General features: G+C 46.2%; 1 protein-coding gene and 1 long non-coding RNA gene across 6 annotated transcripts in view; one reads left to right on the top strand and one right to left on the bottom strand.

Moving 5' to 3' along the window:
* Nucleotides 1–466: 466 nt before the first annotated feature.
* On the bottom strand, nucleotides 467–9,886 carry LOC132249340 (uncharacterized). The gene is made up of 3 exons (XR_009460767.1): nucleotides 9,796–9,886; nucleotides 2,946–3,039; nucleotides 467–1,892 (listed from the first exon to the last, which is right to left on the bottom strand). It is a non-coding gene; the product is annotated as an uncharacterized LOC132249340 (long non-coding RNA).
* The window catches only part of ZBTB14 (zinc finger and BTB domain containing 14), a 24,533-nt gene continuing 18,058 nt past the window's right edge, over nucleotides 9,343–15,817 (top strand). For 4 of the 5 annotated variants that reach the window (XM_059724202.1, XM_059724201.1, XM_059724200.1 and 1 more), the window contains exons 1-2: nucleotides 9,343–9,606; nucleotides 15,622–15,705. In XM_059724202.1, the coding sequence (XP_059580185.1) occupies nucleotides 15,703–15,705 (3 nt within the window). In that variant the 5' untranslated portion in view covers nucleotides 9,343–9,606; nucleotides 15,622–15,702. Of the gene's footprint in view, nucleotides 9,607–9,640; nucleotides 10,238–15,621; nucleotides 15,706–15,817 lie in introns of those variants that run through there. The other variant, XM_059724199.1, reaches the window with a different exon arrangement.

The raw sequence follows: 15,817 nt of genomic DNA, 5'->3' as shown, positions 1-15,817 counted from the left end.
TGGGGCTGGGACCTACCCCTAACCAGGGCAGTTCCCAGCCCCTGCTGCATGATCATGGGATGGGGGCTGGAGAGACTGTTCCCTGCTCAGCAACATGATTGCAGAGCTGGGTGGGGAACGGACTCACAGGCCTGTTGCAAAAGACGTGCTAGCTAAAAACAAGGTTTTAAAGAACTCAACAGTGAAGCACATTTGCTAGTTTTGATGGCTGCTAAGTCAGTGGATTGCGCCTGTTTTTTCTGTAGCAGTAAGGTTGCAATAAGTGTTAGCACCAGAAACAGAGGCTGCATTTTCTTTGTTTGCTGTTTCCTGGTATCTTCAAAGCAACAGAAGACAACAAGAACAATCAGAGATAACCAGCCTTTTCAAATATTTTTTTCTTTCCACAACGAGGAAAGTTTATTACCATATTTAATAATCTATTACAAGACTGTTAAATATATATTTTTCTTTATTAAAGCTCTCTATAGAGAAAAAGAAACATTATTAAACTGAAACCTTTACCTAACACTTTACATTTCAAATGGTTTACCTTCTTTTTCAATGCCTTTAAAAAAAAAGTTTTAAAACAAATTTTAATTATTTCTGCTTGTCACAGTACTGAGCAGGTTGAAATCTCTCTACTAGCAGCCCTTTGTTTTGTTCAACTCTTAAATGTTATACAGCAAAAAAGTCAAGTTAGCAACTTTGACTCTTTGGGCCCAGGCCCATTTATTCCACTAAAATTAATACAAGATTTTCCCCAAATACATATGCACTCTTCCACCGCCTTAGCAGTTTATAATCAGTGATTTTTAACAGTGATGACGGGCTACAGAGCTTTTGGCCTATATTTTGAATCCAGGCCAATCCAGAAACATCTGAAATTTATTTCGGTCTAAAAGATATTTGGTTGCCCCCACATGAGATGGGGACAATGGGCAACATCTATTTTGCCCAATGAAGCACATTAGCTGTACTAGGACATCCTGACACAGCTGATCCACTTCATTTGGCTACATATGTTTATACCCTATAATACTTCTTTTATCCCTGAAAAGAAGTTCCCTATCAGGTCAGAATAGGAGCATGATGGGTGGGAGTGTTTATGGGAAACTTGTCTTTCACCACTACTAAATCTCACACAGTTTTTTAAAGCTCAAGTTCATGATTACTTGCAAATATGCAAAGTAGCTTATTCAATTTGCATAAACTGTCGAACATGTAACTGAACAAAACTTGGCAGCTGTGTGAAGCACTCCATCTCTCTTTGGTGTATGCCTCCCCAAATACTCTTCCCAACTACTCAGAGGAGAATCTGTAAATGTATTGACATTAGTTATGAAATCCCCAGAATTCCCACATCTGCAAATTCAAACTTCTTTATGAAATGCTGTTGATTGTACAATGACAAGAAAACAAAAAAAGAGAGAGGAATGAGTCCCTTCATTGCACTGGTTTTTTGTTTTGAATTGAATGTTTGTAATGCATCATGCTTCTGTGTGTGTGTGTGTGTGTTTGTGTATGCATGTGTGATGAACGTGCTGGTGCCTGGTCTTTTTGTTTAAAAGCCAAAGAAGTGATACCCTGGCTGTTAAGCCATGCAATTTCACAAAGAGGGGTTCAGTGCTCTGAATCAATTGTGCAAGAAACAATTGTATCACACAAATATCCAAGGTACATTACAACACATATTTAACAAAAATACATGGAGCTTTATTCTTCTTCATAGCCTTCTGTAACCCATATTAAACCACTGTTCTTATCCCTTTATACTGGCTGGATTTGGAAATAAATTTATAAGTCTGAGGGACCTAGTCTTTTAGTTCAAACTAAAAAAAGTCAGATATCTAAATCCTGTGGTCTTGCATTCAATTTCTGCAGTGGGTTTCTTGCCCTTCCTGGAGCCATTCCTGTGGATGTAAAACAATTGAAATAGTGGTTGTATTCGGTGTAAATGACAATAAAAGGAGATGGAGAATTTAGCAGACTGTTCTTGCTCTCAAGAGTTTGGAGTCTAATGTAAGCCCTAAGATAATGTGAGGTTAACAAAGAATTGATGAAAATGGACAAGAATGGATAAGCCCTACTGCAATATAGTAATCTGATTTCTCATATGGATGTTTTGATGGTGATATGTCGTGGATTAATATCACAAAACAAAAACTGCTTTTGCTTGCTTTCTAGACCAAATAATTAAGTGGCACTTGTTTATCAATTTGGCAGATTTGGTTATTCTCAGGCAATGAGGAAAAAAACTATGGTTGCAAAACTATATATTTTATTTTGTAACTGAAATGAGATTACTTGATATTATTGGAGAAGCTTGCATTGCTTCCTAGCCACATATCAGCCTTGAAGCAAAGCTAAACTGGCTCACTCCCCTCAAACTCGCTCCCAAACATATGACATCCAAAAACTTGCCCTAATCCTAAAATCAAACTACTAGACTGAGTAGGCATTAAGTAAATGTTTGATCAATGAGTAAATAATTCCTTCTATTAACTGTGTGCTGAAAAAAATCTCCCTTGAAATTGAATCAGGAATAGAACTAAAATCTGAATATTAGTTTTGTAGGACCAGATGGCACAGTGCAGTATAAATCAGAAACATATCTAACCCTGTGCATAAGGAATCTGTTCTTGCTGATAGTCCAGCCATAAAAAGAAGCTATTACACCCTTGTGAGCCAGCTGCTTTATGCGGTGCATGCACAACATGATTTACTCAACGTGCAAATCAGAGGCTGAGCACAGAGATAACAATTCATATTCAACACTTCCAAAATGTAAGATGCCTTAGAATATTAACTGTTTTATCAAACATAAGTATAATCCTCCATTAATTTGTTCATGAAAGCCAAACCATGCTAAAATTTAGACTGAATGTATAATCCTAATTCTGGCCCTGTTCATGTTGCGATGCCCTCCTCGGTTGGTTGGGTCAAAGATTTTCAGCATATAGTACCTGGCTCTCTCCACTTCTCTCTTCTTGTGGCAGTATGGTCTTGCTTAGTGTCCTCCTCAGTCTTCAACACCATGAATGTTATTCCCTGAAGCCTCTATCTCAACAGAAAAAGAAAAGAGAAATAACAGGGTGTGTGATGGAGTGTAAAAGAACAGTTGGGCAAGAGTTCTTGGCACGTTAGGAAACAGAAACGGCATATTTTCAGGAACATGTTAGACAGACACTTGACTGGGATGGTTTAGTCAGGGGTGATCCTGCCTTGAGCAGCCTAAATGACCTCATGTGGTCCCTTCCAAACCCAGGGAAATTGGAGCAACCAATTACGAGCCAGACTCTAGGGACAAGCAAAGAATTAAAAATAATAAAAATAATAAAAGATGGGATTGGAGCTTTTGAGCTGGGAAAAGTGAAAGGCTTGGAACTTGAAGACCAAACTAAAGAACCCTTCTGGGTTATTTAGGAGAAGAGGAGGTATCAAAGAAGAGATACAGCCTTCACTGTTTTCTCAGATGGAAAGAGATGGGGAGAAGTAAAAGAGAAGAAAAAACGGAGAGGAAAACCCTAAGACAGGTTTTGCAAAAAGCAAGGAAAGAGAGAAACATAGTATGAGAATAGGCAGGCAACAGCTGAACAGTTGTTAAAGATAAAATCTTTGCTGGGGAATGCTGAAATGGAATGGAAGGATGAGATCCCAACTGAAAAAAAATTGTAACTATTAAATTCACATGAGCATTATAATACACAATCTCCAACAGTGGATACGTGTGTATCATTTTAGATTACTGTATAGCATTGTATTTATGTTGTACAAAGAGTACATAAACATCTTTGATAAGTCCATATTAAAAAGTAGCACTTGTTATGCAGATGCTAAAATACCATTCTAGTGATCGGGGTCTCTGGGAGGATAAAATTTTGGCCACTTAATAGATATGGAAGGATGTACAACCCTTTAGTGATGCTGAGTTCAAGGATCCTCTAGCCCTGTTGAACTATACACCTCCAACCACTCTGCTCTGCTCTTTGCTTCACTGATTCTTGTAAAAGCTGCTTTGCCAAGGGCAGTGCTGACATTCCACATCATCTACACTCCACATGCCTCAATTTGTCTCCTAAGCATGCACATTTATCTCTGAGGATGCTAGAAACTATGAAAGGGAAATAACACTGCAAAAAGTGTTAGGGGAGTGTGGCAGGGGAGCATGCTGCATCAGGTATCTGTTCCCTACCTGATTTCCTCTCTCCTAATATATTCACTACATTCCACACAGGCTCAAATACACATTATTTTCTGTGGCGAGGTAAGAGAAGATGCTGAAAAGTCTGCTCCCCCCTTCCATGAATCATGGGGCTTTTGTGTTTGTTTCCTATTCAGTTGCTACTCTGCATAGTAGAAGCATTTGACTCAAGAAAACAGAGCACAAACTTCAACAATATGCTTTTGCAGTTCAAAGGAAGCAAATTTAAACATACGAGGGGAAACTAGTTTATGAAAAACTAAAATGTACAAAATGTATGAAAAAGCAAACTTGACTTACTCCCATTGATGTATAGATCTTAATGGAATCGATTTCTAAATTTAAAAGGGTGGGCATTGAGAAATATTTGAGTCAAATGATATTTGCAGCATTTTGGTGAACCATGTATTCATTATGCTTTCTCAGTATTTCACAACTGATTGTAAAGAATGGCACTGCCATTCTTCACTTGTGCCCCGTACTGTATTGATCAAGTGTCTCTCCTTCAAATCCTGTTTTTCTCTACAGACATCTATATGATTAAAGTATCACCAAAGAACAAACCACAAGTTCTTACAAGATCTGATCCTTCAGGTTGATAAGCAGCAAATCCTGAAGGGCAATTTGTGATTCCAATTTATGATACCATAAGGTCTTTTCAGTCAGATCTCTGGCTCATGAATTTTGTTGTGAATTCTTTTCTTTTACAGATAAATTATCATAGAGGGACAATGTATCATTTCTGACAAAATGCCTAAATTGCCTGTTGCAGGTGTGCTACAGAGATGGATTTAAATGGTCGCTTCTATCTTGGCCTCAATGGTGGCAGAGAAGGTAAATATGCCCAAACCTACTTATATTTTCTGTTGCACTATCTTTTTTTGTTTGCATATTCCTGTATTATCCTTAAACATGTCTAACTTCATATACAATTGTTGATAGTCCTATACACAGGAGTATCTATGATTTCCTCCTCTGCTTTTCTCTTTAGTTTATGTTCTTGAAAATCATCATAGGAATATTTTATATGCTGGTGTTTCAGCAGAAATATTTCGTTTTGCCTTGTGATATACTACAGTTGTGCCAATTTTGTTGGTCATCTCAACTGCTTAACCAAATGTCACAAAAACTGGAAAATAAAATCTTCGGGAATTTTGACCCCACAGTAAAAAAAATCTCCCAAATTCACTGTTTGCAAATCACTAAAAATTTAATACAGTAAAATACTTTCTTTTCTTTCAGTTTCAATGGGAATATTAGTTATCTGCCACAAGCAGAAAGTGGAAGGTTAATTATTGTTTGATACCTGATTGACCTTGTATAATTTGTTTATTCATTGTTCAGTGCTGCTAAATTTAAATAAAGTCAGTCCTATTCCTTCGAGGCATAAACTTGTTTTATTAAAATCAGGCACTAACTTAGCACTGTCGCATACAAATAAGCAAGTCTTTGTCTTTGGATCTGAGTTTGCAAGCTTACCATATCATTGCCAACTTTGTGTTGTATTGTCAATAACTGGAAAGAATATATCACCTTGAAACAGGGCTGTCCAACTGATGGCCTACCTGTGGTCTGCAAGGGGATAATAGCTGCATAGGCTCCCACCCAGCTGCAGCTGCATCTGGGGTTTCCCCTCACTCCCTCAGCTTCTGCTGCATACCCTTACCCCAGGAGGTGGGGCAGCATGACATGGCACAGATAGTGAAGGAACTGGCAAGCCTGAAGTGCCCGTGTAGTGCAGTACCACTGGGGAGTATGCAGGAAGATGAAGGTAAGGCAGGATGCAGCCCAACACAGGGAGCACCCATCCACCTGGATTAGTAGGGATGAGGGAGCTTCTACCTGAACAGGATTTTTTTTTTTTTCAGGAAAATTTTTTGTGTCCCAAGTCAAGTCAGCCAAATCAATTCCAAATCTGTGAATCATTCAAGAACCATATGTGGCCCTGCTACCAGCAAGCATCCTCCACCCTGGGGCTGGGGCTTCAGATGCTTCCAAATCCTTTGGCAGGCATCCTACATGCAGGCCCGAACTCGAAATAGCGAAATCTAAATGAAACGAAAGGCTTTGAAACAGCCTTGAAACAAAACGGGGGCACTAGAAACGTTTTGAGTTTCAAAGCTGGGCTTGCTTACACGGAAACAGAAATTAAGGAGAGGGAGGGGGAAGTGGAGGGAAGGAGTGCTCTCATATTGACATGTGTAGCTGGCCAGTGACAGTGATCCTTCCCTGAGGTCCCTTCCAATCCCAGTGCTCTGGGGGAGGGATGGAAAAACAGCTGCACTTCAGCGCACACACACAGTGACACATGTCACAAGTTTGGCCTGTCAATAGCTTGAGGTACAGTTTCCCAGAAACCCCTGCACTATCTCCTTGAAACTTAACAGGCTCTGTGGCTTCATCCGTGCAAGTTTCATCTGAATCAGGAAATAAATGACAAAGTTATAGGCAGTTTTGTGCTTCCCCTTTATAACCTATGGACGAAACATTGAAATGGTGTTGAAACAGTTTAGACGAAACAAAGCAGAACAGTGCTTTCAAAAAGAAACAAAACACTGTCCTGTTGAAACGGCAAAACGGAATTCAAAACTAAGTGGTGCTGTTTTGCACAGCCCTAGTTTGGATGCCGCCAATTTCCACTTGCCCTCAGCCGTATGGCTGTAGGAGCAAGCTAGGGAGAAGCCTTTCATTTCCATAAAGTCAGCGTATAGCCAAGATCTTCTCACTGGATGCGAAAGTGGGAAGCTAACTATACATTACCTCAGTTAGGGTACCATGGGTGACTGGTGCCTCCTGAGTCGGGGGGGAGGGCATGTACCCCCCAGTGGCCAGTCAGCAACCAGAAGGGTACCCCTGCGGCCGATTGTGCTGCGCCGGGAATGTGAGCAGGGCACCCAGAAGTGCCAGCAGCGCTTCTCCTGGCACCCCCATTTCCCAGCTGGCACTCACGGGGGGGGGGGGGGGGACTGGCGCTCCTGCCTGCCCCCCCGCCTGTCACCTAAGTAGGGAGCACTGGCTGTCACAGGATGCTTCAGCACTCTCAGGGGGTGCATGTGAACCCCCACGCACCCTCTATGCATCACCACTGCAGGATACTACCCCCTGCCATGTTTGTGGTTTTCCCCCATACTTCTACCTGCACAGGATGTGCACCCTCGGTCCATAGCTCCCCAACTAGTGCTGTTCCTGCAGCGTGGCCCCAGCTACTATGGCCTGTGGAGCATGTGGCCCCCAGCCACTTTGAAATTGGTCGACCCTGCCTCGAAGTATGATACTAAAAATATAGACCAGTAGTAGCCAATTTTTGGGGGCAGCTGTGCCACAAATTGGTCCTGCACCCTTCCCAAGTGCTACTCCAATCTCCTTCCTCTGCCCTGTCTGCTCTTCTGATTTCTGCTACTTGCCCAGTCTGATGCACTGGTTTCTGCTTCCTTCCCCATCTCCTGATGTGCTGCACATTGCCTCTACAATCTTCCACATGCCAAACACAGAAGTTGCTTGGCTGCATGTGTCACAGGTTGGTCACCTATCCGTGGTATAGGCCATTCCTCAAAGCTTCTGTTAAATTATTCTGGATACTTTATATGCATTGTATTATCATAAATATAATAGGAATTTCACCAGATACGATTGCAAATGTTTAATGAATAAACAGTATTACACCGCAGAGAAGAAAGCTGATGGGGGGGGGGGGGGGGGAAGTCAAACCATTTTCTGTAGTACTGAACTGTGCAACTGTGTTTTTTTCTATGGAAGTCCTTTAACACACGATTTTTTATACTGTGGTAACAGCCAGAAGCCCATCATTAGAGCAAGTCACCACTACACTAGGAATTATTTCTGAATCTAATCCAATGAACACTAAGTGATACAGCTCTTCCACTGATGACTAAAATACTGTAGACTTAAGGCAGAAATAAATCAATGAGTGATAATAAATGAAAACATATATAGAATTACATAAAAATAGCATGGGGAAAAGAGGCCTGCCTGGATAGAGGCAGAAGTTAGGTAAGTCGTAAGTCAAGTCGTTTGACTGCTTCCATAGCTGAAGTTTGACTTTTTGAGTAAGGCATTTATATTGCAATGCTCTCTGGCAAAAGATTTCTCTGTCAGACTGTCATTACTTGAGAAAGTTAATCTTGTCTGAGAGTCAAATGCAGCAATTCTTTTACAAGAGGGAGAGGCTGTTTTGTAACATTTCACATGTGTATTTACCTACAAATTATCTCATTGAACACATCTGGCCTTTCTTTCGGAGATTGCTTTTTTTTTCAAACAAAAATAGAGACAACATTAGCAACACACTGGTGTGTGTTTTTTCCCCCCTTCAGTGCATGTATTATCCTTGCAGCATTTAGTCTCTCTACATGCCAGGCACATATCTAGAAGTGTTATCCCAGGGTTTTCCCTGCTGCCCTCATCCAGTCCTGTCTACAGGGCGTGTGATGTGTGTGAAGGCTATGGAAGCTGTTGACAGGAAAAGCAGCCCCAAACATGTGAATTGTGTAGCTAATAAATGGTGGGAGGGGGGCACAGCCATGTGTATGTGTGTGAGAGAGAGTTTGGATGAAGTACAACTGTGTCTGTGTATGTGGGGGGAGGGGGATACAGCCATGTGTGTGCAAGGGGAGTATAGCCATGCATGTGCACGTGCATATGCATAGATAAAGAGAGGGGGCACAGAGGTGTGTGCGTGTGTGAGAGGGGGAGAGAGAGTTTGGGGGAGGTACAACAATGTCAGCGTATGTGTGTGCAGCAAGGGGTCCAGCTGTGTGTGCCTGTGTGGCAAATAGTCACGTATGTGTGTGTGGGGGGGAGCGGGTACAGCCATGCCCACATGTGAGGGTTGTTGGTACGTGTGTGAGAGCGTGTGTGTATGCGTGTGTGAGGTACGCGCACGTGTGCGACTCGCAGACCCGATACAGCCCCGCGTGCGTGTGAATCAGGCGGGAGTCCCGCGGGAGCGAGCCCCGGCGGGGCGGGGCAGAGCAGAGCGGCGCGAGCCCGCCCGGCCTAACGGTCGCGGGCGGAACACCAAGCCCCGCCGCGGGGCCGAGCGGCCGCGGGACACGCACGCGCAGTAGGCCGCGCGGCGGGTGCCCGCGCGCTGCCCGCCCACACGCAGGCGCGGCGCCGGCGCTTCGCGCGCACCCCGACCACCCCCAACGCTGCCTGGCGGGGATGGCGGGTCTATGCCCCTCTCCCTTGCTCCCCCGCGCCGGGAGGCGCGCCCGGCTCGCACCGCGCATGCACGTCCCCCGCCCCCCCCGGCGCGCGCGCGCGCGCGCGCACTGAGCGCTCGTGCCAGAGGGCGGCGGCGGCCGGACAGACGCACGCGCGCGCCGCGCCCCCAACCCCCGCCCGCTCCCATCCCCCACTCCCGCCCCCGCCCCCACCGCGCGCGGCGGCGGCGCCAGCAGGTAAGCGCGGGGGCGAGCCTCCCCCTCCCGCCATGGCCGGGCCGCCGCTGCGCGCGCGCTCTCGCCGCTGCGGCCGCCGCCATCCAGGCAGGCTCGCGCCGGGGCCGCGCCCCTCTCGCTCCGCCCCGCCCCGCCCTGCACAAAGGGGGCGCGCGCCGCCGGCTCCGCAACTTTGCTCCCACCCCTCACCCCAGCGGCTCGAGGCCGCCTCGAAGCGGGGCTGCTGCTCCCGGCGCGCGCGGGCCCGGGCCCAGGCCCAGGCCCAGGCCCCAGGCCCGGCCCCGGGGACTCCCGCGCGCACGCTCGCGCGCGCCCCCTCCCGGCACCGGCGCGCGCGGGGAGGAGTCGCCAGGAGCTCGCGCCCGCTGCAGCCCCGCGCCCGGGCACTCGCCCAGAGCGCGCTACCGCCGCTCCCTCTCCACCCCGTTTTGTTTGCTGTGTTTTTTTAAATCGGTGTCTCCCCGCGACATGTTGGGATCACAACACTCCTAGACGAATATCTGAACTGGCGAATCCTGTGGGGGTGGCCGCCAGGCCAGAATGGATGTTAGGTCGCAGTGAAATGAGCTAATTGGGCGGTCCTTGGCCATGTGTTGCCCCCAGTGAAAAATTGCCCTGCATATTTTTTAATGTATGTATTTTTATTGTGCGTAGTTTTTATGTAATGTACAGGTATCTGGGTTGTAGCTGTAGTGGTCTAGAGGAAAAGGCAATCAGGACTCATACTAGAGATGATATTTTTGATTAGATCCACAGTCTAAATAGTTGGTCCAGTAAAAGGTAGCATCTCTACTAGGAGTCTGGATTGCTTTATATAATGTACGTGTTCTTAATGGGCGCTCGCAGCCTCCCCTCTGACACTGGACAGCTCCTGGCCTGGTCCCCAGCTCCTTTGCTCCCTCTCTGGTGGAAATATGGATGTAAAAGGCTGATGGACATGTCGCCTAAAGGCAGAGTTTGTCCATTAAAAGAAAAAACAAAAATAAAACGGCACAAAACAGCACCTTTTTTCCCTTCGTTACAAACCCTGAATCTTCCCTGTGGTGCAAGGGGCTGTTGGCGCAGATCGTTACAGAACGCCTCTGTAGTAGCCGCTCTCATCCCAGACAGCAGCAACTCAGCCTGTCATAAAAGTCATTGGGTTTGAGTGCTGTTGTAGCTGCCACGCTCCAGGAAATCTATGAGGCGAGGACATTTTTTGATGGTATCTTTTACTGGGCTCATGATACACTTGAGGGAGAAATGCAACAGGTTTTCAGGCCCAAAGCAGTGCTCTTTAGGTCTGGGGAAAAAAATACGCATAGGCTAAGCTGAATAAACTGCCTGGTTGGGGGCGGGGGGGGTGTTCAACTCAGCAAATTAAAAGAGGCATTTAGGGTGCATACACACATATTAAGTCAACTTAAAATAAGACAACTAAATCAACCTAAATCAACTTAATTAAGTCCACTATGATTTAAGCCACGTCTGAGCATCCATGTGTACATGTACAGCTCTGCTGTGGTGGCAGCTTTCTTGTGAACTAAGTCAAATGCGGTGCCAAATAATACACTTCTAAATTGTATTATCTCCATTTGCATTAGTGAAGTCAGTTCTGCTCCACATAAGTGTGTATGCTCTGACAGTTAAGTTGACTTTAAAAAGTGAAGTCAGCTTAATTGTCAGAGAGCTTGCACATGTGTATGCACCCTTAAGGAATGGGGGAAGTCTGGGAAGTAGGCGCAAAAAAAAAAAAAAAAAAAAAGCGAGCAGAGATTGCTTAAAACCAAGGGAAATGTAATTGAATGGATAACCTGATTCTGTAGAAGAGCAAGACCAAGAAGGAAAAGGGTCCTCTATTACTTATGGAATACAGAGGGTTTAATAGAGATAGCAGGTAGTTGAAATAAGTCATAAAGCTTGTGTACAGTCCATTTTTTCTAGTGTCCAGTAAGGTTATGAATTCTGGTTCCTAGGCCTGTCTTTTGGAGGTGCTTTGTAGCTTTCCTTTGAGTACAAGGCTTTCAAGGTCGGAAACTGAGTCGTTCTGTGAAAAGCATCCTGCTGATTGTGTCTCTGTTCTTTATCTCTTCCCTGTGATAGTTTATTCTGGAGCGTACTGGTAGTTTTTGATTAGTTTCACCTACATAGTTTCAACAAGGGCATTTAGCTCATTGGATGAGAGTTACCTCATTCTGTGATAGAAATGTGTAGGACATTGGTGGCATGTAGGGGGTGCACGTGCACCCCCTGAGATTGGCCTTGCCCCCCCGAGAGAAGCACCAGAGGCATCTTGGCCACAGGCTGCTGCAGCAGTGGGGAGGGACGAGCCAGGGTCACAGCCAACCCAGCACAGCAGGCAGGTAGGTAAGGTTTCTTCTTCCTTTAGTTTCTGGGCTGGGGTGGGGGGATATCAAGACCCAATAGTACAGGAGGGAGCGGGGTAGGTGCAGGGCCAAATCATTCACCCCTGCCCCTGCTGCACTGTGGGAATTGTCCCACGACCTGGCCTGGCCGGGGCCCCATTCAAGGAAAATGGGGCCCCAGCCAGGCTGGGTTATGGGGCAGTTGGAGCCCGGTGGGTCCTGCCACTGTGTGCACTGCGGGGGAGTGGCAACACATTCCCCCAACCCCTTGGCTCCAACGTGCCACATCCCTTGACGAGCTGCTAGGCTCTGATTGCCCCACGGCCTGGCCCAGTCGGGGCCCCATTCATGGTGAATGGAGCCCAAGCAGAGCCGAGTTGTAGAACAAGCAGAGCTTGGCAGCTCCTGCAGAGTTGCAGCACTGGGGAGCCAAGGGGAGCACATGGACCCCCCCCCCCGATCTTTGCACAGGGCAAGGACAGGCTGCAGCTGTGAGACAAGCTGGGCTCTGCCTGCTCTGTGTATGGGTATGATTTTGTATGTGCTTTGGCACTGCAGAATTATTTCCTGCCACGAGGAGCTTTCTTTGCACAGTGCAATTCTCAGTTGCATGGAGAAAACCCCGGTGCAAAGGAGTTCCCGCCATTCGCATGCAAATTTGTGTCCCACTATTGGCCAGTTCTAAATTATTCCCACGTGGCGGCTAGTGATTGGCTTGCTAGCCGTATAAGAGGCTTGAGCGGTTTCCGCCCAAGTTGGAGGACTCCACAACTATCTGGAGGAGGAGAAGGAGAACTTCACATCTTGTGAAGAACTCTAAGCGCTGCGGAGCCTAACAAACCCAGCGTGTGCCTTAAGAAGGATATAGGGGCCTGATCAACCTCTAGCCTCTCCCCATCGCCGCCTAATCCCCCGATGAACCCTTCCCTGCGCGCTCGTTCCACGGAGCCTAGCAAACTTCGTGTGTGTGTGTATCCAGAGCTCTTCTCCGAGTTATTTTCTCTGGTTGATTTGACGGGCTCGCGATTCTATAGCTTTCAGCCGGCCTTGGACTAGAGTTCACGGTTAGAACTCTTGTCTGCTCTTCTTCTTTCTTATCTGTAACTGCAACTTAAGCGAAGCTAATCCTGCCTGCACCGCGACCATCTACGGTATAAGTAAAATAATCTTTAATCAACCGCTACGCGTCCGTGCCTAATTCTAGTCCGCTGGCCTGCATTCCCCGACCCACGTACCGGGGCTGCTGGCCACAGCCCGCCGTGCGCCCCCAAAAGCCTCGGACCGCTCCTGGCCCGCACACTCTGTAGCTTGCTACAGCCTTTGAAACCGGCATGGCACAGCGCCATGTGCCTCGCTGCCAGGCCCGCCCAGCGGCAGAACACACATGGCGGTGCGCCGCTTTCAAAGGCTGCAACTAGGAGCAGAGCAGGCAGAGCCTAGCTTGCCTCACAGCTGCAGCTCGCCTTTGCCCTGTGCAAAGATCAAGGGGGCCGTGTGCCCCGCTTGGTTCCCCAGTGCTGTGACTCTGCAGGAGCTGCCGGGCTCTTCCCAGGGATGACCTAGACAGGGTGGGGTGGGGTGGGGGTCCTGACTCCCGGGGGCCCCATCTCCTCTGGCCTGGTGGTGCAGCTGAAGCTGGCCCTGCTCCAGCTTCAGGCCCCCCCAGGCGGTACGGGGCTGGGGCCGGACCAGGGCTGGTGCTGGGAGGCAGCGAGGGCCAGCGCAGGGCTGGGGGGCGGTGGACACCGGTGCTGGGCAATGACCCCTGGCACAGGCGAAGGGGCAGCTGCATGGGTTCATTGGACCTGATCCCTGCCCAGTGTCAGCCCCAGCCTCGCTCCCTCCTCCCCATGGCCCTTTTCTTTCCCCCTGCCCCTTCCCCCGCAGACTCAGCTGCCCCCCCCCCCAAAGTTTTCTCACCTGATCCCCCTCCTCCCCAGGATCCCAGTCGGCGATTAGCTGCTGGGGGAGCCCCCCTCCCCACCCACTTGGCAGTTGGCTGCTGGCGCCCCCCCAGTATTACGAAGCACCAGTTGCCCATGGTGTAGGATGTGGGTTCTGCTGGTTTCATTGTTGGGGGTGTTGGTTTTGGTTGCATTGGAGATGCATTGCCAGGTTTTGCACTTAGTGTTGAGGCTGGGTTGTAACCCACTTGGTGTCAGTGGCGAGTTTGTTTCTGATGATGAGTTGGGCAAGGTTTGGAGGTTGTTTGAAAGCCAGGAATATTCAGGGTAGGCATATTTATCTCAAAGTCTGATCCTCTTCAAGTATAGGCTGTAAATATTTGATGAGCTTTCTTACAGGTTTCAACATATGGTGGTGGTATGTGACAACCAAGGGTGCAATGAGTGTAGGGTTTCTTTTTGTATTGCAATAGCACAGTACTTGCAATAATCTAATACAAGTAATTTCAGTGACTTGTTCAAAGATGCAACCTATATGTCCACAGGAGTTCTTGCTGAGTAAAGGTAGTTTCCAGATCGGTGCAGTGAGAGTTATGGGTAGATGCAGTGGTATTTGAAGGGATGACTGTAGATAACTGGGATAATTGCTGGTTCTCTGAATATAAGTCTATGGGATTTTAATTTATAGTAGTTTGTAGGGTGCCACCCCAGATGTGGATCATAGTATTTAGAAGTTGATGTTAGTGTAGTCCACCCTCAGGCTTAGTTGGCTAACATTGTATTTTCTGTAACCTAGTTGTGTTCCCCTCTTCACCCCCATCCCTCTAATGTTAGTCCCTCTCTCGGCTGATTTGTATTTCCCTACTGGCTTTGTCATCTCTTTGCATTCACAATCCTAAACATTTACTAGTATTTCAGAGAGAATTTGATAGAAGGGTGCTAGTTGCTGACCCTGCGGTAGAGGCCATTAAATGAGTCCAAACATTAGTCCAGAACATGAGAAAATATAATTTACGTAATACAGGGTGCGTCTACATGTTCTTTAACTAATGCACATTACATTTAGTATCTCTAATGTGAGGTACTACTAAATGCACCTTGGGATGCCCTAATACACAGTAGCAAAAGCACACACTTTTTAAAGTGATGCTTAATGCACAATAACTAATTCTACTGTGCATTAGCGTATTAGCACATTTTTAATGCAACACTTTAATGTGCAGTAAAATAGGCTACTGCACATTAAAACGCACATGTAGACATCGTGACCCTAGTCTTCTAAAAGTTCTTTTAGGTGGCTCATGAAGAGGTTAGCATGAAAGGTGACACAGCAGTGTAAAATACAATGTTATTCTTTGTTGCATTATTCATTTCAAATGTCATGCTTCTCGTAACTGATTATTTTACTATTGTATAATTTGGGGGCAATTATGTCCTTTTGGACTGTGGACTAGATCAAATCTCCAGATAAACTGGTAGGAGCAGTATGACTTCAGTGGGCTCTGGATCAGGCCTGTAGCACATAATTCTGCAGCTTTATCATAACTTGTAAAATGAAATAATTTTCAGATTTTTGGATAAATCAAAACTTAATTGCACCTGGTTTTACCTTAATACATTTTGAATTGCTTTTACTACTTAAAATGCATTATTACACTTTTAATTCCTGGATAACTTTTAAGTTTTGCTAAAAGCATCATTTATTTTGAGAAACAGATGGAGACAGAATAATCTGTTCTTACCTTCCTCAACATTCTTTCTTTCAGGTTTAGGGTGGCCAGAATAAGGGTTTAGTCTGCTGTCAAAAGTTTGATGATCGATTATTCAGAAAATTTTCTGCGTTGTTCATGGTATGGTCCAAAATATGATATTATACATATAGCTTGAGTTATTCTGGTACATGTTGCTATTGTGTGTGTTCTAGAACTTGTAAAATGTGTAATAAATGTTTGTTAATGGTTT

This window comes from Alligator mississippiensis, chromosome 3 (assembly GCF_030867095.1).
Source record: "Alligator mississippiensis isolate rAllMis1 chromosome 3, rAllMis1, whole genome shotgun sequence".
Lineage (NCBI taxonomy): Eukaryota > Metazoa > Chordata > Crocodylia > Alligatoridae > Alligator > Alligator mississippiensis.
This window is presented reverse-complemented; position numbering and strand designations above follow the sequence as displayed.